The 27,458-nt window shown below is 39.0% G+C and overlaps 6 protein-coding genes across 6 annotated transcripts; 3 read left to right on the plus strand and 3 right to left on the minus strand.

Moving 5' to 3' along the window:
- Nucleotides 1-25: 25 nt before the first annotated feature.
- On the plus strand, nucleotides 26-6,793 carry MONOS_618 (putative UDP-glucose:glycoprotein glucosyltransferase). The gene is made up of 3 exons (XM_067876391.1): nucleotides 26-5,981; nucleotides 6,164-6,499; nucleotides 6,580-6,793. The coding sequence occupies exons 1-3, from the start codon at nucleotides 45-47 to the stop codon at nucleotides 6,709-6,711; spliced, it is 6,405 nt and encodes a 2,134-aa protein (XP_067731149.1). The 5' UTR covers nucleotides 26-44; the 3' UTR covers nucleotides 6,712-6,793.
- Nucleotides 6,794-6,854: 61 nt separating this feature from the next.
- MONOS_617 (uncharacterized protein) lies at nucleotides 6,855-12,735 on the plus strand (the record flags this gene model as incomplete). Its single annotated transcript, XM_067876380.1, has 6 exons — nucleotides 6,855-7,028; nucleotides 7,131-7,244; nucleotides 7,304-7,681; nucleotides 7,767-7,873; nucleotides 7,999-8,770; nucleotides 8,940-12,735. The coding sequence occupies 6 exons, from the start codon at nucleotides 6,855-6,857 to the stop codon at nucleotides 12,222-12,224; spliced, it is 4,830 nt and encodes a 1,609-aa protein (XP_067731150.1). The 3' UTR covers nucleotides 12,225-12,735.
- A 62-nt stretch (nucleotides 12,736-12,797) lies between these two features.
- Nucleotides 12,798-14,013, minus strand: MONOS_616 (putative MAGE family; the record flags this gene model as incomplete). Its single annotated transcript, XM_067876369.1, has 4 exons — nucleotides 12,798-13,023; nucleotides 13,367-13,721; nucleotides 13,805-13,928; nucleotides 13,978-14,013. The coding sequence occupies 4 exons, from the start codon at nucleotides 14,011-14,013 to the stop codon at nucleotides 12,798-12,800; spliced, it is 741 nt and encodes a 246-aa protein (XP_067731151.1).
- A 1,963-nt stretch (nucleotides 14,014-15,976) lies between these two features.
- On the plus strand, nucleotides 15,977-17,415 carry MONOS_615 (uncharacterized protein; the record flags this gene model as incomplete). Its single annotated transcript, XM_067876358.1, has 3 exons — nucleotides 15,977-16,010; nucleotides 16,072-16,568; nucleotides 16,636-17,415. The coding sequence occupies 3 exons, from the start codon at nucleotides 15,977-15,979 to the stop codon at nucleotides 17,413-17,415; spliced, it is 1,311 nt and encodes a 436-aa protein (XP_067731152.1).
- A 1,192-nt stretch (nucleotides 17,416-18,607) lies between these two features.
- On the minus strand, nucleotides 18,608-20,311 carry MONOS_614p1 (putative cathepsin B; the record flags this gene model as incomplete). The annotated part of the gene is made up of 3 exons (XM_067876356.1): nucleotides 18,608-19,531; nucleotides 19,635-19,785; nucleotides 19,851-20,311. 3 exons carry the CDS (start codon nucleotides 20,309-20,311, stop codon nucleotides 18,926-18,928), a joined length of 1,218 nt encoding a protein of 405 aa, XP_067731153.1. The 3' UTR covers nucleotides 18,608-18,925.
- A 338-nt stretch (nucleotides 20,312-20,649) lies between these two features.
- MONOS_614p2 (putative Serine/threonine-protein kinase CTR1) lies at nucleotides 20,650-26,653 on the minus strand (the record flags this gene model as incomplete). The annotated part of the gene is made up of 15 exons (XM_067876357.1): nucleotides 20,650-20,692; nucleotides 20,740-20,784; nucleotides 20,889-21,026; nucleotides 21,275-22,256; nucleotides 22,721-22,809; nucleotides 22,987-23,163; nucleotides 23,443-23,629; nucleotides 24,515-24,590; nucleotides 24,863-24,922; nucleotides 25,122-25,178; nucleotides 25,413-25,514; nucleotides 25,695-26,084; nucleotides 26,224-26,385; nucleotides 26,448-26,528; nucleotides 26,591-26,653. 15 exons carry the CDS (start codon nucleotides 26,651-26,653, stop codon nucleotides 20,650-20,652), a joined length of 2,652 nt encoding a protein of 883 aa, XP_067731154.1.
- Between the last annotated feature and the right edge of the window lie 805 nt (nucleotides 26,654-27,458).

Here is a 27,458-nt window from a genome sequence, read left to right on the forward strand (position 1 = left end):
TTTTTATTGAAGATCCAGTCCCCATAGTGCGCTTTTGTTTCCAAATGTGTTTCATTGTGTTTTATTTATTGTTCCTTGCTTTTGCGAAGCCAACTGATCGGTCCGTGATAGTATCAACACAAGCCCCGTTTCAGCCAGTTTCGCTCTTGGCAGAATCGTGCGAGTTCTTTGCACAACTTGATTCAGATTATTATTGGGGATTTTTGGACTATGCATTTGAACAAGGACTTGGAAAGAAGAACGAAGAAGAACTAATGAAAATTATATACGATTTTACAAAGGAAGCAACCGATTCTTCTGCTCTTGCTGCTTCACTTCGAGCAACACTGCATGTTCATACATTTGCTCCATTTATTGAATCTCAACATCAAATGGCGATGAACGATTGGCATATGTATGCAAGTTCGGCTCAACTTTCAAAATATTCAACTCCTCCACCAATTTTTGCGGTTCTTGTCCAACCTTATCAAGATAATCAGGCTAAACCTGGTAGACCTAATGGAGAGAATTATTTGCACAATAACAGAAGTGTTATATTCACGTCACCTGAAGATTTGAAAACGAAACTGACGTTTTCTAAAAGGCAGAAATTGGACTATGCCAGACTTTATGGATCCAGTCCAATTCAGCCAGTTGAATCTCCCACCCTCTTGAATTCTGATCACATATTTCCATCGACAATAAGTAGAAATACGAATTTGCCCATTGTGATTTTATATGGATCAGTTAACGATGAAGGAATGCAAGATTGGATCAAAATGCTGAAAAGCACTCAAGAAGAAACACTTCGAAAAGGGCCAAGTGGCGAAAATCGCGAGCATTTCCCATCTTTCATCTTTACCGTGAGACATTTCAGAAATTATGAAAAAGAACCACAAACAATGTTAAAGAAAGAGAAAACAGAAAATATGACTGTGTGTGGATATGGAATTGAGCTGGCATTGAGAGATTCTGAATACAAATTTGGTGACAAAGGAAAACATGGAAATGACGCAGAAGAAGATGATGGAGACGAAGAAGGGATAAGTCAGAATGCAAAAGATGGGCGTTTTGACATCCTGCCTCCAGAATATGACCTTCCTGATGATGTATATGACACACCTGTTTTAGGCATTAACATCAAGAAAATGGCACAGAGACACAGACATTTAGCTGCCTTTGCGGAAACCCCACGCAGTGAGAAAAACGCGACAAGCTGGGCGAAAGCAGACGAAGAAGAGGAAGTTGTGATTGAAGGGCGAAGCAGATTGGATCGCTTGTTCCGTGGGCTGATTCACGAGTCGTTTGCGGGATTTCTTCCGATTGCACGTGTGAAGGACATTGGGACGAAGACTACACTTCACATCAAAACACAACCAGATCCACTTGGAGCACTTGTTGACTTGAGCGACAACTTCCCTGTGGTTGGGCCATCCATCGCGAAAATGCCGATGTCGATGGAGCTGCGTTCGCATCTGATGTCCGTTCAGCCGTACTTCCAAGGCGACGATGCACTGCTCCTCGTCAACGGGCGGGCACTCACTGGGAAAATGTCTGTGTGGTCGCTGCTGTCTGCTGTGACAGACGAGCTAAAGCACGCTGTGGCGCTGCAGCAGATCGGGATGCACAACACCGCCATCCGCAAGATTGCTCAGATTCCTGTCTTCACCCCGAACTTGCACACACGTGGATACGACCGCATCCGCACTGAAAAGTCCTCCTTCGTCACAGAAACCATCCGTGTCATTGCGCGCCCACCAAGCGAGAAGTACTTTCTGAACAACATCGAGACAGACAAGAAGTACAATGAATGGTCTGGTGACATAACTCTTCTGGCTGAAATCGACTTAAACCAGCAGTATGTACCCAGCGTGCGCCGCAATCTGGTTGTGGTGACGGCATTTTTGGATCTAGCGCGCCCGGAGTCGCAGCAGACGATTGTGAACATGCTTGAGCTGCTCGACCAGGGCTATGCCATCCGCTTTGGTGTGGTGCCTGTTGTATCTCCCTTGCTGTCACCTACAGCTGCTCAGCAGTCTTCTTCGGCTCAGCTGGCGCGGTGGTGGCTGGCAGAGATGAGAAGAGGCGGGGCAATGAATGCAGCGCGGATGGTACGAGGGCTCGAGAAGAGGAAGCAGCAGCTGTCGATCAACAATGTGCGCCAAATGGTTGTTATGTCTCAGCACAAGAAGGGAGTGCAGAATGCGTGGATGACACTCGAAGACTGGAAGAACGTGACAGAAGGCAAAGACAAGCAGATCGAGGAGGATATGAAGGAGATCAAGATGGTGCTGGAGGAGACGCTTGTGCCTGTGCCGTGCTTGTCATTCAATGGGATCATCTGCCCTGTGGACAACATTGAGCAGACAGTGAGGGCATACTACCCACAGGAGCTGAGGCTGATGAGGCAGCTCGTCATGCAAGGCGAGCTCAGCATCCCGAAGAAGAAGAAGAGAGAAGACTTGTATCTAAACATCCCTGGCTTCCAGCGGAGCAACGCACCGGTGGAGATCCTGTGGAACATCACACGAAGAGAAAGGTGGGTGGAGAAGGCGAGGGAGATTGGAGCGATTGGGAGACTGTCGCTGACAGGGCGCAAGGAGCTGGATGCAGAGAGGATCAGGCAGGCAGAGAAGGAGCTGGGAATCACTGTGGAGATGAAGATGAAGCCAAACGCGACAGAGCTGGAGAAGAAGCGGAGGGTGTACCAGACAGCTGCCGACGGGTTTGAGAGAGAACGGGCAGTGAAGCGGTTTGAGGAGAAGAGTCCAGCGTGGGTGGACAAGATGACGAAGATGCGGCACATGGAAGGGTTCACGTTTGTGACAGAGACGAAGTGGACGCCGCAGATTCTGAATGCTCACGAGCCACTGGGAGGTGCCGGCACACGCTCCAGCAGCGCCGACAAGGACATCCTCGCGACGTCGGTCTCTGCGACTGATTTTTATGCGCAGTCGAGTGGCACTCCCGCCGCCAATGCGCATTTTGTGTCGCCCACTCTGTTTGCGAAGATGATGCGCCGCGCGTCGGCCACTGCGCAGTTCGTGCAGCCGGCGTCACGCCCAACACAAGCGAGCAAAGGCGCGGGGAAAAGCAAGAGGCTGGCGGGGATGTCAGAGAACAGCATCGCCTCCCGCCTGCTGCAGACGAGCTCACCACTGACACATTTTGTGGCAGTGGATTACACACAGAAGCCGCAGATGGAGGCAGCTAGTTCCATCATTTCTGCAATGAGCGGGGGAATTTCGCGGGCGGCGCTTTTGTTTGCGACGAAAGGGACAGTGAAGCCCTTGTCGTTTCCGTCTGTGTTTCTGTCGACGATTGGCATTGTGCACCCGCGTGTGACACAGTCATACACCTCCTTTTTGATCCGACTGTACTACACAATGAAGCTGGAGCCACCAGCAGGGCAGTCTGTGAACCAAACAGCATCTCCAAGCAGCAAAAGGGAGAAAGATCAGACGAATGAACATCTCCTCACAGAAGACGTGCTTGTGGCGCAGATAGCAAAATGGGCAGCGGAGGAAGCGAAGATGGTGAAGGAGACGACGAAAAAGACGTCCAACATGATGATCGAAGACCTGTTCAAGTGGAATGCAACGCTCCTGGCACGCATCCACAATTTGGCACAGCAGACGGCTGTCAGCAGCAAAGTCAAAGCGATTCTGGAAGAGCACAACGAAGTCATAAGAAAGCTTAGCTTGAACGTTCCTCTGACTCCATTGGAACTTCAACTGCACTCGTCTCCAACGTCACCGCTGGCTTCAGGAAGAGAAGAAGGAATTGTCGATGCATCAGTCAACTTCTTGGGATCAGAGAAAGGACAATCATCATCTTCATCATTATCTTCTTCTTCTTCTTCTTCTGCAAGTGAAGGAAAGCCTGTCATTCCATGCACTTTCCTCATCACCAACGGGCTTGTCCGACCGATCACAAAGGCACAAACTGCATCTCTTCAGTACAACCTTCTCTCATTCACAGCTCTTCAGAAGGAGACGTCAGTGAAGATCAATCATTTCTACAATGCCGAGCGTTCTGTGCCTGTTGTGGACAGTGTTATGACGAAGAGCCAGATGAAAGACTTGGAAGGATGGGAGGTGGCGAGGAGGTGGATGCCGCTGTGGAGAGGGCTGTTCAACTGCAAAGAGGAGGAGCTGACAGACGAGGAGATATCGCTCTCGTGGTTGACTTCAGGGGACGAGAGTGAGAATGAGAAGACAATGAATGGTGAAGGAGTTAATGAGAGAGATGCAGAGGAAAGAGTGGAAGAAGAGGACGGATCGTCGTTTCTGGCTATCCTGCAGCTTGTGCAAGGGTTGCACTGCTTCAGATACCCACGTGCGGCAACGGTTGATAGAGAAGTGTTCACAGAATGCAACCGCTTGGACAACACATTCAATCTGATGGAAGGAGCAGAAGAACAAAAAGAGAAGAACTTGCTGAGGAAGAAGAAGTATGAAGAGTGGGGGAAGAGGAAAGACGAGAAAGATGCATCAGCAACAAGCAAAGCAGCTAACAAAGACAAAGAAGGCAATGATGATGATGATGATGACAATGAAGATTCCGAAGACGAAGAGCAGAACACGAAGTATCTCAACATGATGGTAGCGATCAACCCACTTGTTGAGACGCAGCGCCATGTGGGCCATCTCCTTCTCTTTTTGCGGTCGCAGCTGGGCGACTGGATCGAAGGGAAAGTGGTGCTGTGCCCGACACTCACACACCACTCGCTCCCTCTTCGCTCTCTCTACCGCTTCGCTCTCTTTGACACGCCCAGATACACTCAAGGGGGACAGCTCATTCAAGGACCCAAAGTCGTGTTTCCGCAGCTTTCTCCTTCGTTTGTGTGGACACTCAACCACCACCCACCTAGCGGCTGGGAGGTGCAGCAGAAGGAAGCGAAGGATGACTTAGACAACATCCAGTTTGAAGACTTGGATGCGCTTGGAGGAGGGAAGGAGAGGAACGTGACAGCAGTCTACAGAATCAGCAACTTCCTGGTGAAGGGCCACTTCCACGACATCCTTAACTCCCCGGCCTCTGGAATGCCCCTCGCCATTCACTCTTTGCACGCACCCACTGAAGCATCGCCAGCACCTGAGGGGTCAAAGCTTGTGCCGTCTTTCTCTACAACAGTTGTTCTCGATGCGAAGGGTTACTTCCAATTGCCCGTAGCATCACCAGGCATCCATCTCTTATCTGTCTCCCCTCACTTAGACAACTACATCTCAGTCGCTGCACTTTCTGAACAGCGTCTGCTTTCTCTGTCACGCGATGGCTCTCTTTTGGAGTCTTCTGTGTCGCCTGTGCTGGGTGAGGCAGTGCTGCACAGAAGCAAAAACGGCGGGTGGCTGGTGGTGAACAGCTGGGAAGGGAGTCGAGTGATGGGGCGCATCAACATGCTGTACAGAGATGTAAACTTGTTCAGCGTGGCGCGGTCGGAGCAAGAGAGAGCGAGGCAGAAGATGGAGAGGAATGCAGGGAGGATGAAGGAGAAAGGGAAAGGGAAGAATAGTGGTACATTGTCACTCACAGGCGTGCCTTCCACAGAGAACAAGCCAGACACGATTCACATCTTCACGATATGCTCAGGGCATTTGTATGAGCGGCTGGCGAAGATTATGATGATGTCTGTGCTGAACAACACGAAAAAGCCAGTGAAGTTCTGGTTTCTGGAGAGTGTGATATCGCCTTCGTTCCGTGCCGAGCTTCCCGTGATGAGCAAGAGAATGAAGTTTTCCTATCAGCTGGTGGATTATGCGTGGCCAGACGGCGTTGTGACGAATGCGCGGACGAAGATGCGGAGTGTGTGGGCATACAAGATCCTGTTCCTGGACTTGCTGTTCCCGGTTGACTTGGAAAGGGTCATATTTGTGGATGCTGACCAGATTTGCAAGACGGATATGGACGAGCTGATGAAGATGGATCTGCAGGGCGCACCATATGGATACACACCGTTCTGCAATGACAGACCGGAGATGAAGCCGTATCGATTTTGGGAGGTGTGAGAAGAGTGTTATTGTATCTTTTTTTTTTTTTTTGGAAATGCATTTTTTATTTTTTTATGATTATTTCTTCTTTTCTTTTCTTTTCTTGTTTATCTTATTAATCTTTTTTGTTTCATCAAATATCACATTTTTTTTTATTAACTTGAAATATTCCAAATAAACAATAATCATATCAGACTGGCTACTGGAAAGAGGAACTCCAAGGCAAGCCATACTACATTTCCGCTCTTTATGTAGTTGACTTGAACCGCTTCCGTGAGATGGGTGCAGGCGATACATTACGCCACATCTACGAGGGCCATGCAAAAGATAAGAATTCTCTGGCTAATTTAGACCAGGACCTGCCTAACACTGCACAGTCAAGTGTGCCCATCTTCACTCTCCCGCAGGAGTGGCTGTGGTGCGGGTCGTGGTGCTCGGACGCCACGAGGAAAAAGGCGAAGACGATTGATTTGTGCAATAACCCAAGAACAAAGGAACACAAAATTGACTATGCAAAGAAAAATATTCCAGTTTGTGATAATTTTTATTGAATCGGTCTTTAAAGTCATCCTTTAATTTTTAAATATTTTTTCCCCCGAAAAATTTGCAGGAATGGAATCAATATCATGAAAAACTGCTACAACTTGAAGATTCGTTGTCAAATCTGACAAGAAATGCAACACACGCTACAAAAAAAGAACCAAAAGTTCAGCGTAATGAACAAATCAAGACAGAGCTTTAACTTCAAATTTTCATTTCAATACTTGCGTTATTTCTTTTTTAATTAATGTTTTACTATGTTAAAAATATCTTCTCCCAACTTGTTCTTTTTGAAAATGTACCCATCATCTTTTCTTTTCTTCAAAAAACTGTTTATCAGATTTTATGGAAGAGCCAACGCAAACAGGAAGCTTTGGCTTTACAATTTATCATGATGTAACCGACACGTTAGTCAAGAGAGTGCAAGCAAATGCATTGGCAACAAGGCAAAAGCTTGCAAGTCTTTTTTCAGAAAATGCTTTGATTCAAGAAATAAATGAGTCAAATCACAATAAAAATGTTTGGATGCAAAATTGTTTTATTAATTAAAAATATTGATTTGGTAATGCTGGAAAAAAATTTTCTTATGAATGCAAAAATTTTTAAAACATAATGAGTTAGATTAAACTTATTTCTCAAAAGAGCGATGCCCTTTTTGTCGAATTTGTTCAAGCCATCCTTGGATCAATTGATTATCTAAGGCCATCCATTGAATATTCCAAACAGCATATTACAGTTTTGTTACCTCATAATAAAAATATCATTTTTTGATTAAAATTTGGTTTTTTTAATAGGAGGATTATGACGTTGAAGAAATGCTTTTGAAATTGAATGAATACGAACTGAGGAATAGAAAATTGGAAGATGAAAACACTCAACTGAAATCTCTTTTAAAGAAAAGAGAAAATTTATTGAATGATCAAAGAGCGCTGTTCTATAAAGAACTTCTCGTCCTACGCGAGCAGCTTTATCAACGAGAAAGAATTGGAACGTCATATAGGGCTGATGAATTTAATATATTCAATCCTCGTGAATGGTTGGATGACTTGTTAGGTGAAGAAACCAAAAAAGAAGAGAGCATAGAATTACTGAAGCAAAAAGTTGAAGAACGCATAAAAGCAATAAATGAACAATATGCAAAAAATAAGGATGAAATGGAAAATCGAATGATTGTTTGAGAAGTTTTATTAATACAAAATTCTTTATCATTTTTTTATCTCTGAATGTTTGTTGAATAATAATGTTTGTGTATTTTAGCAACTGGAAAAGGATAGAGACACACAAGTCGAGCGAGTCAAAAAAATGATGAAGATGAAAGAAATTGAAATTGATTCGATGAGAGAGCAGCTTATTGCATTGAGAGAGTATGCGTCATTTATATGTTTATTTATTCCTCATTCACATTTTTTTTGTAAAATTTCGTTTTATTGTTAAACCCACAAACTTATATTTAAAAAATATCTTAATATTTTCTGATAATTTTTTACAGAGAGACAAACGGAGAGAGCGCCAATCGTGTTGAACAGAGCGAAGCGACAAAGGCAGAAGTGATTGTGTGGAAGAGTCGATTGGAAGAGAAAGAGGAAGAAGTGAGACGTCTTCAAAAGCGGATTGCAGAGCTGGAAAGCCAGTTGGCTCAGATTAGAAGCAAAAAGAAGGCGAAAGAAGGAAATGACTCTTCGTCTGAGTCAGATGAGGAAGTTGAGGAAGGAAGTGATGAGAAGAAGAAGGACAAAGGCAATAAAGAAGACGAGGAAAACGATGAAAGCAACAAGAAGGATAAGAATAAGAATAATAAAAAGAAGAAGAAGAGAGAAGAAGAGCTGGAAGAAGAGCTGAGGCTGCTGAAGACAGAGCTGCGTGTGCAGATGGAGAATGTGCGGCATCTGAAAGAGGAAGAGAGGCAGAGCAATGAATACGAGGAAGAGAAAAAGAAGAGAAAAGAGGCAGAAGCAGAAGTGATGCAGATGAGGAAGCAAATGGAGGAGCTGTCACAGGAGAACAATCAGCTTCTGATGGGCGAAGAAGACCCCAGTCTGCTGAAAGAGCAAGGGAGAAGGGCGAAGCTGATGAGGATTCTGAAGAATTCCGCAGGACGCAACGGAAACAACGGAAACGAAGAAGACGAAGACGATGCGATTGTGTTGGAGCGGTTTGAGAAGATGAAAGGGGCCATACGCGAAGAAGACAGGATGAAACACGAAAGAGCGGTGCATAACTGGAACCTCATGCACAAGAGGCTGAAGTCGAAGTACTTCAAGGTTGGATTCAAATAGCACTGTTTAGATAAGATTTTTTGAATGATTTTCTTTTATTTCTTTTTTCTTTCTTTTCTTGTTGTTTTTAATGCATTCTTTTGCATATATGTTGCATATTAATTTGTTACAATATGATGCAATCATTTGTGATAAATGAATTAAACTGCTACAGGACAAAGTGACAGCTCTTCGCAACGGCACATACGACGCATCAAAAGATCCATTTGTCTCGTTTTCTTCTTCATCATCATCATCTTCTTCTTCTTCTTCCTCCTCTTCATCATCATCATTATCTTCTTCTTCTTCTTCTTCACCATCTTCCTCAGACGACGAAGAAGAAGATAATAGTAACGACGATGAAACCTACGACAGATACGGCGGATGGGGCGACCACTACACCGAAGAAGATGAAAGAAAAGCGGGAAAAAGCAAACGAGGCGAATTTCTCACCGAAGCCGACGAGAAAGAGAAGAAAAGCCAGAAGCTTCAGAGGAATGAAGAGAAGAAGCAGCGGAAGCGGAAGAAGTTTGTGTTTGTGAACGTGGCTTTTTGTGAGCGGATGGCGCAGCTGAAGGACCGAGCAGCGGAAGAGCTGAGGAGGCTGAAGGAGAAGATCGAGGCAGACCGAAAGAGGAACTTCGAGATGATGATGAGGACAACGAAATCGCTCGTGTTTGGATTCCCAATACAGGGATCATCTTGTTCTTCTTCCTCTTCCTCTTCTTCTTCATATTCTTCCTCTTCCTCTTCCTCCTCTTCCTCCTTTTCTGATGCATCTTCCACTCCTTCTGCCTCAGATGTGTCCCCCACCTCCACACCAACACGTGCTCGCTCACATTATCTCCTGCCCCTTCAGCCTGCTCATCAGCCAGCAAACAGATCGCCTTTCATATCACCCACATTCGCCTCTTCTCGTGCTCCTCTTGCTGCCTCTTCCCTTTCTGCCCTTTCTTCTCCCTCAGAATTGAGATACATGTCAGCTTCTTCTCCTTATGCTTCTTCTTCTCTTTCTTCTTCTTCTTCTGCTTCTGCTTCTTCTTCTGCTTCTGCCTCATCCCCCTTCCAACGCCGTTCCACAGAGCCACAGTTCTCCTTCCGCCACTCCGCCAGCCACGCTCTCCCTTCGTCTTCGCTGAGCTACGATGAAACCTTGCCCACTTCTGCCTCCTTCTCTGCGTCTTCTGCACGTGGAAGCTCGCCACAATCTCATCCTCCTCCTTCTCTTCCACTGCCACCTCTTCCTCCTCTGCCTCCACTGCCACTGAGCCAGCTGTCTTCATCAGCGTGTTTTGTGCTCCCTCCTTCGGTGCATCTCAAAATCGTCAAGCACAATGGCAAAATCACAGACAGAGACAGAGACAGAGACAGTGAAAAGCAAGGGGAAGGAGCAAACGACGAGAGAAAAGGGAAAGATGGCGGTGGGGCGAAGACGTCCCGGAGCTGCTCGTCTGAAGTGGCAGGAAGCACAGAAAGAGAGAGACATGCAGATATTCCATCGTATGAACACGACCACGCACACTTCATTCCACACACTTTGCCTTCCATTTCATTGTCTTCGCCTTCTTTTGCTCTCATTTCAAAAAGCGCTGCTTCTTCTTTCTCTTCTTCTTTCTCTTCTTCCTCCTCCTCTTCTGCTTCTCCTTTGTTTTTGTCTTCTGATGGAGAGCTTCAGCGAGCCAATGCACTTCTGCAGACGCCTCGATTCCACCACTCACCATCTCCTTCACATGGAATGCTTGCATCGACTTCATTTACTCCTTCTTCTTCTTCTTCTCTCTCTTCTTCTTCTGTATCGTCCTCATTGTCATCATCTTCTTCTTCATCTTCATCCACGTCATCTTCTTCTCCTGTTGTCACCACATCTGCCTATGGCCCTTCCAGTTCATTTGCCCCACAGCCCAACACAACCTTAGCGCCTCTTCCTCTCTCCACACTTTCAGCCCAGCTGCCTTCACCTCCTCTCTCTTCTCGTTTGTCTTCCTCACTCAGACACTCCAAACAGCAATCACAGTCAATAGATGCTTCAGAAGCTTCTTCTTCTTCCTCCTCCTCTTCTTCTCCTCTCTCTCGCTCGCAGCAGCTGCCGGCAAAGCGATATCCAGACTGGCGAGAGAACGAGCAGCTGACTGTGGATGCGATCCGGAAGAAGATGGACTCAGAGAAGAGGAAGAGGCGGCTGAAGGAGAAACCGCCCAGCCCAATTGAAGAAGAGGAAGATGCGAATACAATACAGAAAATGCCTGGAAACGATGGAGAGTTTTCTGAGTGGGTTGAGGCGTCGGTTCCAACAGCAGGGAAGAAGCAGTCTTCGATGTTGCTGCGTGGTTCGAACAAGAACACTTCAGTGAAAGCGGAGGTAGAGAAGAATGAGGAAGGAGCAGTGAATGCAAAAGCACAAGGTGCAACTGGAGGTTTGACTTCAGCAGCATCTTCGTCTTCATCAGCAGCAGCAGCTTCTTCATCAAACCCTGTTTTGGAGCAGATTCCTCAGTCTTCATTGCCTTCTCCTCCAACCAAGCACCAGGCTCCTTCAGACGTTAATTTGTCGCCTGTTCAGCTGGCATCTTCGTCGTCTGCAAATCATTCACTTCACAATGGAAAAACAACGGGAGCATCACATTCAGTTAAAAACGATGCTTCCTCTGCTAATTCTTCTGCATCTAATTCATCATCATCATCTTCTTCCTCCTCCTCATCATCTTCCTCTTCTTCCTCTTCCTCTTCTCCTATTGCAAGCACACAGTCCAAGCGAAAGCTCAAAGAACCCGACCACATTCAGCTAGCCTCTCGTTCTCTTCTGACAGACGATGACGACAACTACTCGGAAGAGCGGGCGAAGGGAAACAAAGATAGCACTGCGAAGACAGACGCAGCAACTATCCAGTACATTTCGTCGCTTGTCCCTGTCGAGGCGCAGGATCGCTCCGTTTTCGCATCTTTTGCTAAGCGCACGGTGCAAATGAGGAATCAGTCGTTGTCTTCGTCATTGTCTTCTACGACTTCTTCTTCGTCTTCTTCATCTCCTTCTGCATCATCATCATCATCATCTGCACAAATGTCAACTGTAACATCTTCATCTCCATCTCCACAGTCATCCTCAACTTCAACATTATCCTCATCTTCTTCTTCTGTTTCTTCTTCTGCTAACGCTGCTCCAATTCAATTGGCATCAAATGCAGACAATAAAAAAGCTAGCAGCACACATCCTTCTGCATTACCTCCACTTCGCTTGGCTTCTAAAGTTGATTCTTCTTCTTCTTCTTCTTCCTCTTCCTCTTCTTCTTCCTCTATTTCTTCTTCTACTACTTCAGCATCAGACTCCACATCACAGAACAACAATGCTCTTCACCCTCCAAATCTTTTGAGCTCGTCACTTCCTCCTCTTTCGTCATTGACTGAACAGCCATCTCATTCACCTGCCTCGTCGTTGCTGTATTCTGCGCCTGGAAAGCAATGAAAGGTTGCCCTTTCTTCAAACAGATCATTGAGCCATTGAGTTTTTTGATGAAATTATTGAAATGTTAGTTAATTATCTATTGGAACTTATTTATTTTGTTTTTGTATGTGTTTTTTTTATTATGTTGTTAATAATGACTTTAAAGGCTTCTGTTTGTTTTTTTATCCACAAATACCTTGATTTTCTTGTATTTTTGTGTATTTTTGCGATATCCTCTCAGATTTTTAAATGGATTTGTCGAAAATTTTGAGTTAAAGATTTAATGATTCTTATCTATTTGGGAATTTACTTTGCGTTTCGTTGGATATTTTTTAAGTTGAAAAGACTGCAAAAAGCAAAACGTTTTCTATTAAACATGCCTTTTGTTGTCTTGTTCATCTCGTTGACTTATCTTGTTTTTTTTTCAAAAAAAAAAACAAGAAAAAGAAAAATATTTTATTTTGTTGTCTTCAACAATTCATTGAGAAATCTTTAAGTTTTTCAAAAATAAAATAGCTGAAGTGATTCAAAATGAGCAAAATACAAACAGCATGAAATGGCTGAAATAATCGAAATGCTGAAATGTGTATTTATTTAATGGATATATCTGAATGTTTCAACAAGATGTCTTGCAGCTTCAGGAATATCTGTCTCCCCCATGATTTCGCAAGAAATGAACTTCATCAAATCTTCTGGGTTTATTTCCACAAACGCACGCTTACCCCAGCTGTACTGGATCAGCGCCCCTTCTGTCGCCTCTGCAGTTGATGCTGCTGACTGCGTCATTTCTGCTGCTGTTATTTTGCGACGAGTAAGATATCTTTTTTGTGATGTTTTGCAATTTATAGCATAATTTGAAAAATTATATGTGAAGCAAAAAAAAAAAAAAAAGAAAAGAAAAGAAAAGAAAAGAAAAGAAAAGAAAAAGAAAAAAGAAAAAAAAAAAAGAAAAAAAAAAAGAAAAAAGAAAAAAAAAAAGAAAAAAAAAAAGAAAAAAGAAAAAAGAAAAAAGAAAAAAGAAAAGAAAAGAAAAGAAAAGAAAAGAAAAGAAAAGAAAAGAAAAGAAAAGAAAAGAAAAGAAAAGAAAAAGAAAGAAAGAAAGAAAATACAATTCCAGAAGAATGAAAATTAAATAAAAATGAGCCTGAGCAATGAGTTCACACTTTTCTTGCACAAAATTTGTGACGGTTTGTATTACAGATTGCTTGTTATAAACTTCGTCATTCTGTTTTAGCCCAGTGAATTGAATGAAGAACAGAAGCTCTTCTTGAGAAATAGAACCCCCAGAAAGCATAACTAGCGATAGAACAATAAACAGCAATGCTTGTAACTTTTCGTCTTTTGGAGGTGGCAATCTTAAAAGATCAGCTTCATCAAGAGCATTGACCAAGCAGTACCCATCAATTCCTTGTGATCCTGCAATAGTGAATTCTTGAGAAGGAGACGGTCCCAATGAAGACGACTGCGAAAAATGAGAAGGGGTTTGAGAAGGTGACGGAAACGCTTGACTTTCCGTTTCTGGTGTAATTTGCGTCAATATCTGAACATTATCAGAACCTTTCAGGAAAAATTATTGCAAATTGAAGGGATGAAAAGCAAACCTAAGGTACGTTTTCGTTCTTTTTCCGAACTCTTAAAAGAAATTTCGACAACTCGTAGTCCAAACATATCTTCAAGATGATAGTTAATTTCTTTGAGAAGATTCTCTCGTTTTAACTTTTTTGCCTGAAAAAAAATAATAAAAAAATTCGAAAATGCAATTTTTCCTTCAAACATTTGGATGCTGAGATATAATTTTTGAAAGTTCCATTTGCGTCATTACTTTGTTTTGACCCTGCTTGAACAATAGAAATCGAATTATGTCTGACACAAGATCGCTCTAATTCAATAAATTTGCAAATAAAAAAGGATGTGAGGTTATAAAAATGAATTATCGATTTAAATTTCACAGACAGGCTTATCACCCTTCATATGTGGCCCCTTTAACAAAAGAAAACATAAAAAAATAAAGAATGCAAAATTAAAAAATGAATACATCAAAGCCACCACCAGCATCCATTCGGTTAATGAAAATAAAGGTTTAAACTTGACAATATATTCAAAAAATATATCTAATTTCCTTTGTAATGTTATTTGTTGACTTGATCAAATGCATAACAAAATATTAGTGATAAAAATAAACAAATAATTTTTGTCTTTCAAAAATATTAAATTTTCTATGTGAATATGACAATATTTTAAATTTTCCTTAAAAATTCTTTTCAACTTGATATATTACACGCAAAATGACATTTAATAAATTGATTAAAAATTCAAAAAATTGTATTGAAATAGAGGATTTCTGCAAAATGAGTTGATGTACAATTAGTATCATTGCAAATTATCCACTTTCGTATATAATCAAAAACAAAATCTTCTTCTTTTATTTCCTGATTCGAATTTTGAAAACATATTTATTCGATAAAAATCAAACGCAAACAAAGATCAAATCTAAAATCCCATTGATGAGATGAAACATCAATATTAAATTTATTTTCAATTTAAAATTTATGTTTTTTGAAGCATATATTGAAAAAATGATGATTATTCAAAAAACAATTTGCTTCCGTTTAGAATGTTAATTATGAAGAAAAAGTTCAAAAGAAAAATAAATGCGAAGAAAGTCTAAAGGATTGTCTTCATTTCTTCCTTCTCTTCCTCTCATCCTCTTCTTTCATTTTCTTCTTCTTCTCCAGCTCCTTTATTATCGTCATTTCCATCTTTTCCATCTATTTCAATCTCTCCTCAATGCTATCAACCTTCGCTAAATGCAGAGTTCCAAATATGTTGATTCTATTCGCAAAATTTTAGTGTTTTTTTCCTCGTCTCTCGTTCTTTGAGCAAAGCACGATAAACGTGTGGTAAAAATAGCGAAAAACTCCAAGTTTCAATGTCATTGCATTGAATTGCTTTCAAGCCTCTTTCAATTAATAAATTTATTCCCTCTGAATGGTCAACAACTTTCCTTTCCGAAAAGCACAAAAAACTGCTCTCCATCCTTATGTTCCGAAATGCTTCAAAATTTTGATTGATACAACTTTTTCATAAAATTCCTTCTTTTTGCATTCATTCAATAAAACATCATCTGAATTTGTTTTCATCTCTTGCACCAAATAAAAATTATGAAAAACCTGACAATTGTGCATATTATCCTATTAGCTAATTTTCACACAATAATCAGCTTCATTCTCATCGTACTGCTCTCCAAAGTCGAGATTTGCCATTTCAACAAAAACTCATATTCCTGCACTTTGGAAAGGATACAGATGGAAATATCTTCACAATCAATAAAACAATTAAAAATACAATCATCCCGATGTTTTCATCCAATAATAAAATTGTTGTATTTCGTCTGTCATCCAATTAACAAAAATCAAAGGTCAGAATTTCAAAATCGATGCATTGCCTCATTTCTTGTTGCATCCACAGGAAATAATATTTCTAGTTCTATAGATAATATTCATTCACGGAATTCTCAATCGGTGCATGAAAATTCCAGTTCAAAGAAATTTGAAGATCATTAAATCCATTACTACAAACATTAAGAAAAAACGTTCTTTTTCTTCGTTTGAACAAATAGAAAATGTTGTTACAAGATAGAATGGCTTGAACACACATATTTTTATAACTATTTTGAGTTTTTATTTCTCATCTTATTCTTATATCCAATGAAATGCGGATTCTATGTGAATGATAAAAATTGTGTTGTTTTTTTGAATGCAATGATTTTAAAAATGCAGACGACAGATATTGCAAAAAAGTATTCAGGTTTGCACTCATTGTTGCATGGAAATCTTCTTTATTTCATTTCTTTTTCATTCTTTTTCAGAGTTGTTTGATGAGCTGGAGCATTGCGCAGAAATTGAACAGAAACAGAAAATCAAAGCAATGAATATACTGATGAACGAGATGGATGAAGAAGAATTCAATTATGTTTTCACAACAGAATTGTACAACAAAATTAACAAAATGAATGAAGAAAAGAAAATTACAATGGGAAATGCTTTTTATTTGTTGAAGAGCATCGGATATTGCAAAGCACTGAAAAGTCTGTGGATTGATGACTTTAAAATGTCTTCGTTGAGCAAAAAATTTGAGAACATGATTGTTAAAGAAGAAAAGAAAGTGAAAGAAGGAAAGAATGAAAAGCTTCTTACTAATCTTTGTGAATGCTATATTTTGCTGAACGACAGGTTTTCTTCGGGATTTCTTCGTATTTGCATTCCTTGTCTTTTAAAAGCTGCCTTGAAGAAAGACGAAAGCAAGGAAACGCAAAAAGAAGTTGAAACAGCTTTGATGACTTTGAACTGCATTGAACATTGGGGAGTTTGATTTGTTTTTTGCTGATTTTTTGATTTTTTGCTTAATTTTTTATGTCTTTCTTTTTAATAAGAAAGAGGAGCTTGAACTTCTCAATATGAATGAAATTAAAGAAATCATTAAGTATCATCAGAAATGTGGCAATCTCACTTGTCTTGCATATTATTGTGCTTGGAAATTTATGATATTCGGATTTGGGGAAGATAAAAGTTTGGAAAGCTTGATTGTGAATGATCTGCATTTTGAGAGAAAGGCAGCAAGGGAATTGGACGAACTGGCAAAAAGAATAGATTGGAAGAAAATTAATGAAGAGGAAGAGCAATTGAGAAGAATTGACTCAAAAGATTTGCTTGCTTTGATGGGATGGCTGGAAGTACTGAAGTTATATTTTGGCGTGTGCCAACTGTGGAGCAAAGAACATGTCGAACTTATCAACAGCATTGTTCAGGTGTTTCGGGCAGGGAAGGATTATTGCAGAGAAATTTGTGATGATTGCATTGATGTGTTGAAGATCATGACGATATTTGGAACTTTAAAAGTTGATGATTTGTTAAAAGGTGGAGCTGTTGATGTTGTTCTGGAAGAGATAAAGCAACCCACAATGGAAGACAAAATGGAATATGAAATTTTGATAATCTTTATGGCAATTTCAAGGAGATTGATAGAAAATAAGGATTATGAAACTGATAAAGCGAAAAGAAAGGAAGCCAAAAGGAAATTGTTCGAAATGATGGAAGATGAAGGATTAGAAGATATCATCACAAGCTTATGTGAAACATTTGATTTTCTAAACAATAAATATTTTGGTGATCTATTGTCGTTTAATATTTCTGATAATTTTGTGAATGTTTAAAAAAATGAGATGTTAAAAATTTTATTTCTCATAACATTAATTTTTCTTATTTTGAAAAATATTCAATGATCAAAAAAAAATTATTTGTACAATTATATCACTTGGCAAAATGAGAGATATGTGAGTGAATATTTTTTTTGTAGAACAAGAAATATTATTTCGTTTGATGGAATGAATCACTGGAAATGCGTCGCCGAAGAAGGAATGATGAATGAAAATTATTGCCATTTCGATGGACAAGGAAACACAACAATTTTATTATTAGATGAAAATATCAGGATGTTTGTATTTTTAATTATTCAATTGATTGTGAAGATATTTCTATCTGTAGCCTTTCCAGAGTTCAGGAATCCAACTTATTGTCAAAATGGCAAATCTTCGCTTTGTGGAGCAATACGATGAGAATGGAGCTAATCACCACATAACAATAAGCAGATAGGAGAAATTATACAAGCGTCATGCATTTTATAATTTTTATTTGGGGCAAGAGATGAAAATAAATTCAACTGATGTTTTATTGAATGAAGACAAAAGGATGGAATTCAATGAAAAAAGGAAACCCAAAAAAAAAAGCTTTTGGTTTTATTTTTATGTTTTTCTTGTTTCTCGTACAGCGCCAGATGGATTTGAACTGCGAAGAATTTCTGTTTTTCAGTATGTTTTCGAGCAAAAGCAAATGAGAAAATTGTTTCATTTTATTCATTTTTAGACTGTGATGCTTCAGTTCCTGTCTCTATTGATGAAAGTACTTTGATTCCCTTTTGGATGATAACATTTTATTCATTCATTCAACATTTCGGTTCTTCTCAACTTGTGTTTCATCTGCATTTTATTTCGACGTTTTCAAGCCAATCCCCATGCTTTGGGTGTTTATTCTCGTTTCTTTCTTTTGAGCAAAGGAATAGAAAGTACTACATATAATAATTTTTGGTTGGGCACTGATATAATTTTTATGGTGCATACGTGGAATCAACACTCAATTTGCAAAGTGATTATGCTGCAGAAATGAAGCTCAACGCAGACTCTTTTGAAAAAAAGAGAGTGCTTATTTTTTACAGAAATTGCAGTTTGTTTATCTCTTCTATTTCTTCTTCGTCTTCAGCATTCTTTTCAGAATATTTGTTTTTTCTGATTCTTTCTTTCTTTCTTTCTTCCTTCCTTCCCTTAAATGGAGTGGTTAAAAAATCAATAATTTAGAAATTTTCAAGTTTATTCATATTTACAATAAAAACACTAAAATAAGCATAAGCATTCAAAAAAGTGGATCTCATTCACATTCATCTTTTTATTCATGGAATTATTATGTGATTTCCCAAGGCAGTTATATGCTCTGTAATAATATCTTGTTTGATTCGTAATATAAATTTAAGAATGTTCCTTCTCTTCAGTGGGTAAATTTGGCAAGCTTTCAAAACTCACAAAAATTTCCCTCATTCGCTTTTTAATCGATCTTTTTTTCCAAATTTATTTTGGATCTGTCGAAAGTTGTTTAATGTGCACCATATCTCGTTCAAGAAAAATCAAATTGTAGTTTCTTTCTTCGGTCGCGTTCTCTTTCCTGCCCTTTTCCTTCGGCTTCCAATTTCATCATAGCCCTTGTCCTTTCATCGATCAATGGATGGCCGGTCCATATTTCCTTTTCCAAATCGCATTCTCCATATGCCTTCGCTTTCTCTCCTCTGCGGATCAGTGCAACTCCATTCATCCCCCACTTGGTTCCCCAACTATTCACAACAATCCAGTATTTTGTACCATTTTGGTTTCGAACTTTATTCACTTTTTGATCCTGACTGAAAACATTTGTTTCAACTCTTTTGTTTTTGATGCTTGAATCTTTCATTTCATATTTCTTCAGTAGCTCTTTATCGTCGTCTTCGGTCCAAACGCCCCATCCAATGATCTTCATTGAATGCTTTCCGAGCAACTTCCCTTCAACGTGATGGTAAACTCCTCCTTTATAAACAGAAAAATCCTCGTAATGATTCATTATTCCGGTGACTGGTCCAAATTCAAGAAGTTCAGCCATAATACTTGCTTCCATTCCTCCTAAGGTGTCACTTTTGAAGTCACTTAAAGGAAAAACACGATACGCAGACGAAAGATGCACCTTGCTTTCCTGAGGAAGATATTCAATTTTTGTTGTTGAGACAAAAAGTTTGTAATTATTAATTTATCAATTCTCAAAAGTTATTACAAATGACCATAAGGGATAGGCAAACATTGTAACTTATATTTGGGTTTGAACATTGTCTTTGACATTTTGGATTTGGACAGACATCTTCAACACATGTTCCTGCTTGATATCTCATGCAATCTTCAGATACAATTCCTTCCCGTTTCATTAATTCAAGAGCTTCGGATGTGTAGCCACTAAAAAATCATTATCATGAAAACAAAAATGTATTGTTGCGAGTCATATCTAAAAAGTGAAATACCCTTTGCAGCCAAGTGATTTTTTCTCACATGCTGTTATATATTCAAAAGAAAGATGAAGTTGAACCAATCCATGAGTTTGCATGCAGAAACGATCTTGAGCTGCTTCTCCAGTGCAAAATGCCCAACAGCATCCGCATTTTCCTTGTTCATAAATTCTGCCAATCGTCGAGCATTCAGGATACTTTATGCGCGGATCAAAAGATTCAGGTAGATCTTCATATTTTATATTTGAGCGAACTGGATTAGAGATTTCTTTTTTGTTGTTAGAATTATCATCACTACATGAAAATGCTCCTCCTAGTTGGGCAAATTCTTCTTCAGTTAAATTTTGTGTTCTCTCGTTTATTCCTGCAATCCAATGAATATCGTTTCGCGAATTAATTCTATTCACTAATTCTCTTTGATTCCACGCAATTATATTAATTGAAAGAAAAAGAATAGAAAGAAATGAAAGCAACATAAAACACTTCAAATCATGAATTTTATTATGGTTACATTCGAAAAACTAATTCCGAAAAAATGAATTAACAAAATCAAATGAAGCAAGTGTTAAATCAAACATAACAAGTTTTTTTTTTAAAGTTGTGTCTATTCTTCAATTTGAACTGAGGAATAAAAAATCATGTAAAACTAATTTTATCTCTTGAGAAATGTTTTTTATCAAATGACAGTAAAGTGAAGTGCTATACCACAAATTGAAATGATCATCGCGATGTGAAACAGTTTTGAAATGTAATTATTTCAAATGGAATGCTTGATGAAGTGAAAGGATGGTTTGATCTAATTATCTTTTAGATATTAATCCTCATTATCTGTCGAGCCAAAACAATCAATCATTGATCTGAAAAGGAACAAAAATAAATAAAAATAAATTAATTAAAAGCACACTGAAGAGAGTCACAAATAATATCAAATGATGGTCGTTGTGAGGGACTTATTTGCATTATCGAAACAAAAGAATTATCAATTATAGATAATAAATTGAAAAAATGATAATGAAATAGAAATTAAATAATAATAATAATAATAATTCGTACGTGCTGTCCCAACACGAAGTCAATAGGCTTCGCAGAGGATGAGGAAGATTGGATGGAATGCGCGGGCGAAGATTGCTCTGAACAACTTGCACCGCCACTGCCACTTCGTTCATCCCTTCAAACAGACGGCGGCGAGTGCTGTTTGAAATGCAAATGGAAATGAATAAAAAAAGAGAAAGAGAAAGAGAAAGAGAAAGAAGAATACAATTATGATATTAATAATAACAATAAATTTTCAAATGTGAAATATAAATTTTTGAATTAGTTAAAAAAATCTTCTATAAAATATCATCCTTCCATTTGCATCTCCAATAAAGTTAAAAAGTTTAAAAAAAAAATAAAAAAGAAAATAAAAAAGAAAATATCCCCTTTCCCAAGCAGCACACAATATTTCCCAGAGCACCAGCCCAAACGAGTACACATCAGACTTCTCACTGAACGTGGAGTGCAAAAACACCTCTGGCGCTGCCCAAATTGTCGTCCCACACGCCACATCTCGAAATTCGTGTGTGCTTCTCTTGCTTTTCTTCCTTGTTTTCCCTCCTTCAATTAGAGAATGAATAGATCGCACATCGTCAAACTCTTCGTCTGTGTGTATGGCTGTGTCATAGTCAATGCTTGCATCAGTGTTCCCTTCCATCTCTCTATCTGCATCTGTTTCTGTTTCTCCTTCTCCATCTTCTTCTTCTTCCTCTTCCTCCTCCTCTTCTTCCTTTCCGCTTCGAAACTCGTCAAATTCGTCTCTCTTCTGCAGCAGCGGCGTCGGAAACCCGTCTTCTCCGCCAAACCCTTTCCCTCTTTTCATTCCCCTCATCCCCTTCCGTCCTTTCCCTCCTTTCCCTCCTTTCCCTCCTTTTCTCCTCATCTCGTTTTCCCTCCCTTTCTCCACCTGCCACCGCCTCCGCTGTCTTTCCTGCCCTTCCTCTTTCTCCATCATCTCGCGCATCCGAAGCACAGATCGCTTCCCCCGTTTTTCTCGTTTCTCGCTTTTCCCGCTTTTCCCGCTTTTCCCTTGCTCTCCATTCATCCTTCGCAATCGAACTTTCTCTCTTTCTCTTTCCCTTCTTCTTCTTCTCTTCTCTTTCTCTTTCTCTTTCTCTCTATCTCTTTTGCTTCCACTTCTTCCACTTCTTCCTCTCCCTCCTCCACTCTTCCCTCCTTCCACACAGATATGCGACAGCCCAAAATCACACAGCTTCACATTCAGATTCGTGTCCACCAGAAAGTTGGCTGTCTTCACGTCTCTGTGGATGATTGGGGGCGAGTGCTCGTGGAGGAAGAGCAGAGGAAGCGCGGCGGACAGAGCCAGACGCAGGCGCAGGGCAAAGGAGAGCGGGCGGGATGACTGGAGGAGGGTGTCTAGTGTGCCTGGAACGAGAGAAAGAGAAAAAGAAAGAGAAAGAGAAAGAGAAAGAGAAAGAGAAAGAGAAAGAAAGAAAGAAAGAAAGAAAGAAAGAAAGAAAGAAAGAAAGAAAGAAAGAAAGAAAGAAAGAAAGAAAGAAAGAAAGAAAGAAAGAAAGAAAGAAAGAAAGAGAGAGAGAGAGAGAGAGAGAGAGAGAGAGAGAGAGAGAGAGAGAGAGAGAGAGAGAGAGAGGGTGTGTGTGTGTGTGTGGATAAGGAGATGGATGGATGAATGGGCAAATGGATGAATGGATGAATGGATTATTGAATAATATGATTGGATATCAAATGAATAAGAAGAATAGATTGTATGGGAAATCAAAGAAATGATAATAAGTGGCACATAATTATAATAACAAGTTAATAATAATAAGAAGAAGAATAAGAAGAAGAAGAAGAATAAGAATAAGAAGAATAAGAAATAAGCCAACCTCCATTCATGTACTCCTCAACCAGCAAGATGTCAGGCGGATCGACAATTGCACCAATGAACTGGACAATGTTTGGATGATGAAGTGAACTTGAGAATATTTTCAAATGATACGAAAGATTGAAAAATGAATGCAACAAACAAAAATAAAAGAAAGAAAGAAAGAAAGAAAAAGATTAGATTTTTATGAATAAATAAAATAAAATAAAATAAAATAAAATAAAATAAAATAAAATAAAATAAAATAAAATCATCCTTTCCTCACACCTCAAGATCGATATCTCATTGTAGAACTTCGACACAGCTGTTCGGAGTGCCTTTCTCGCTGCGCTCCTCTCAGCAGCAGAGCCGTGGTGAAGTCTTCTGTGCCGAAGCGGAGAAATCGAGTGGGTGTAGAAAAGAGAGCGGGAAAACAGTGAAGGCGACTGGCAAGCAACAACACTGCTGGTAGAAGGAGATTTTAGAGAGGATGAGGCGGGGGAAGGGGAGGTGGGTGATAGAGAATTGGAAGAAGAAGAGGAAGAAGGGGAAGAAGAAGAAGAGGAAAAGGAAGAGGAGGAAGAGGAAGAAGTAGAAGATGCTGTGGATGAACGAAGGAAGTGGAATGAGGTGCGCGAAGAGAAAGAAGAAGAAGAAGAAGACGGAGAAACAGAAGAACCAGAAGAAGTCAGCGGCTGTATCGTGAAAGGCTGCAGCGGAGACGGAGAAATAGAAGAAGCCGACGGAGAATTATATTTCTCCGGAGAGCGTACGCCTTCCGACGATAAAACTGCTGCTTCTTCGCTCAGCTGGCTTTCTGTTGTTGAATGGAGCGAGGTAGAACGCTGAGTGAAATTCGAAGAATGGGTCCGCTCTTTCACGTCTTCAGTGGATGAAAGAGGCTCTCCAGTGAAAAAGGAAGGCAGGGTAGCTGTTTGGGCGGTGGGGTAACGAGAAGAGTCAGAAGTGTTTGAAAGAAGGGAAGAAGATGACGTGTGTGTGGTTGATGGAGATAATGAAGAAGATAACGAGGAAGAGGAGGAAGAAGAAGAAGAAGATGTTGATGATGATGATGATGGAAAAGAAGAAGAGGAAGAAGAAGAAGATGATGATGATGACAATGAAGTGAGAGAGATGGGGTGAATGGACGGTGGAATGAGAGGAAATGGCAGAGGGACAGAAAGAGAAGGAGAGGAAAGAAGATCGTCTTTTGGTGATGTGACACGAGAAAACACAGAGTTTGATGTGGAAGAGACAGAAAAGATAGAGGCGGGCAAGGTAGATGAGTCAGAAGAGAGCAAAGAAGAAGAAGAAGAAGAGGAAGAGGAGGAGGAGGAGGAGGAGGAATGAGAAGAAGAAGAAGAAGAGCTGGATGATGTGTTGTCAGTTGGTTGAAGAATAGATAAGGGAGATGAAGATGAAGAGGAAGCATCTTGTAGAGAAGATGCTTTGATTGAAGACAATGTGTGTGAAGAAGAAGAGGAAGAAGAGGAAGAAGAGGAAGAAGAGGAAGAAGAGGAAGAAGAGGAAGAAGAAAGAGGAGAATCAGGCGAAGGATTCTGTTGAAGAAAGAGTGACTGCGAAGAAGGAGAAGCGCATTCGCTTCCACATCTGGACGGAGAAATAGAAGATCTGGATATTCTCTTTGAAGAAGAGGAAGAGGAAGAGGAAAAGGGGGAAGAGGAAGGAGAGGAAGAATGTGAAGATAAATCAGAAGAAGAAGAAGAGGAGGAGGAGGAAGAGGAAGAGGAAGAAGAAGAAGAAGATGGTGATGATGATGAAGCAGGAGAAGAAGAAAGAGAGAAAGAAGAAGAACACGATGGAAGCTGAAATTGGTCTCCTTCACTCAGAAGAGACTCGCCGAGTGTTGTGTGGATTTGAAAGGCTTTTATCTGAACAAGGGAAGATTTGTTGAAAGAAAAAGGAAAAGGAAAAGGAAAAGGAAAAGGAAAAGGAAAAGGAAAAGGAAAAGGAAAAGGAAAAGGAAAAGGAAAAGGAAAAGGAAAAGGAAATATTAAGAAAGGAGAAGAAAAACGAAAACGAATAAAAAATAGAAATTGCATTTGAAATATGTTGGATTATAAAAAAGAATATATCCATTGGAAATACAAAATGCATAAAAAAGAAAGAAAGGAAAGGAAAGGAAAGAAAGTTGAATGCACACAGCAACAGGAACTCTTCTGTATGAGCCAAGAAATACATCTCCAAAGCTGCCGCTTCCAATCTGAAGAAAGAAATTACAGAAAGATAACAATAACAAATAGGGATATAGAAAATTCGAATGTTTGAAATATGAATAAAATGGGGGGGGGGGGGGGAATAATTTTTAATATTTTGGATAAAGTTTGTATTTTGTTTATCAAAAAATAAATAAAATAAAATAAAATAAAATAAAATAAAACAAAACAAAAAAAGAAACACACTTTTCTCTCAAAATAGAGATCGTACTTCGAAAGTGAGGCAGTTGTAAGATTTATTCCCTAAAAAATGTTTAAAACATTGTTCGTTGTTTAAAAATATAAAAACCATTCAGATAAAGTTTTAATGAATCATAAAACGGATTCATGATTAAAAGAAATTCAAAATGTCAAAATCATCAAAATAATCAAAAAATGTTTCTATTTGAAAATTGTCTCGATGCTTTTTCACACAAACATTCCAAATGTACGCCAAAAAATGGAAAAAAAGTGTAAAAAATTGAAATTCAGACAAACTTTTTCCTCGTCAAAATCAAAAAACTGAAGAAACTCATCGCCGTTCAGCGAAACTGCAATGTTGAATCTGGCAAATAAGATGCCAATAACCAAAGCGATCAGCTGTTTTGATAAAAATATAGAAAATTAAGAAAATTCATTTGAAGAAATATTATTGATAAATAAACGGTTCAGAAACGAAGAATTATTTATTAATGTTTCCAAATGTGGTATTTTGAATTCAATTTATTTTTATCACAAAATAAACGAAATCACAATAATAATAATAATAATAAATCATACAGCCAGATAATTCATAATGACAGCAGGCAGCAAGAGCGACAGAAATGAAAACAATCGTTTCTGCTCATCAGTAGGAAAGGATTGTGCAAGTGTTGAAGATAGCGCTTGCATCATGTCAGCTGGCGAAGATAACGGCAAAAAAGCATAAGAAGACAAGCTTTCGAGTGTTTTGTTCTCAAAGCCAAAAGGTTGTTGGACATTTGAGATAAAGTTTGAAATACAAGAGGGACAGTCAGGAATAGAATGGATGAGAGGGTTAAGCTCTTCTGCAGTTGTCAGAGATTGAGCAGCGCCCTCGTCGACAATCACAGAAAACGGAGACAGTGACGTGAATACAAAAACAGACATGGTGGCTTGGCATGCAAAGAAGAAAAACAGAAGAATGATCCACTTTTTTTATAAAAAAAATAGAACAATTAGTTTTTAATTAATCAATAGAACCACGATGATAATTGTAGATATTCAAGAAATTATTCCAAAAAAAATAAGAACCGTTATTCATTAAAGCTAAGAGAAATATTATTCAAACTATTACAGTAAATTTAATAGTGATTATTTGCTTGTTGAACGCTAACACAACAATGAAAAGGAAGAAGAAGGATGCGATAACTGAAATTTCTTGCCATCTTTGTTGCGGTTCACGAAGCGTCAAAGAAGAAAAAATGACGCTAAAGAACACCAAAAATACAAGCTATTTTTGAAGTATAAAATGTTTTAACATTCAAAAGATGACAGAAAAAGAAAATCTCACACTGTTAAAAGATATGTTATTGAATCAATTAAGTGCATAAGAAGTCGTCTATCAGATAAAAGATGTGACAGTTTAAATGAGTGCTGTATTGAGTCAAATATGAAAAAATAAGCAAAGAATTTATAAAACTTCAAAGAATTCAAACATAATCATTTGAAGAGAGAATATCCAGAACAAGAGAGATAAGATGCGCAATCTTAAAACACATTATAATGAAAGAAATAAAATTTAATTTTGAGCAAACATCGCAAATGCATAATACAAGTAAAGATCGCGAGAAAAATTGATATAAAAAGTATCCATCCCAAGCTGTTGTGCATAAAAGTGATAAAAATAAAACAAATGTTCCTCCATGCTTAGAGCGAAGTTTTCCAATATATCCTATTAAAAGCATGGTGCTAACTAAAGTGTTTTGAAGAATTGGAATGAAATGAGATGACGTTATCAATAAGCAATTAGCAAGAAGTTTCAAGAAGAGAGTTATCCACGGAAAAAATATGGAGAGAAAATCTTTGGCTCTGCTGCATCTCATAGATTGGTCGTTGTCGACAAACTGAAATAAAAGAGATTTCGATAAATAATAATAAAATATATGGTTCAGCAAAATTTTGAAATAATAACAGAAATGCAATATTTCTGTTTTAATTTCAAGAAAAAAGGACTCATTAAGCCTTAATGGATGGAATATGTCTCTTTTCTAAAAATTATATGCAAAACAAAAAGTTTCTTAAAAAAAAACTCGATTTATTATTCAAATTCTTAGAATTTTTGAAATCTCCATTCCAAATATAGAAAAGATTTCTATAATAAAAGTTCATAGAAAAGATATCATATTGAAAGAAAATTTTTTATTTATTATAAATTGTTTTATTGTTTTTGAAATGGGGGATAATATGGCACTTCGAGCGTTTTCAGTGAAAGAATTTGCAACTGAAAAAAAATGATTTCAAAGCTTGAGAAATGAGTTTTTTGGAACATATTAATTTGAAATTTTTGACTTTGCAATAGAAAAT

This window comes from Monocercomonoides exilis, assembly GCF_001643675.1.
Source record: "Monocercomonoides exilis strain PA203 chromosome Unknown scaffold12-1864167, whole genome shotgun sequence".
NCBI classification, from domain to species: Eukaryota; Preaxostyla; order Oxymonadida; family Polymastigidae; genus Monocercomonoides; species Monocercomonoides exilis.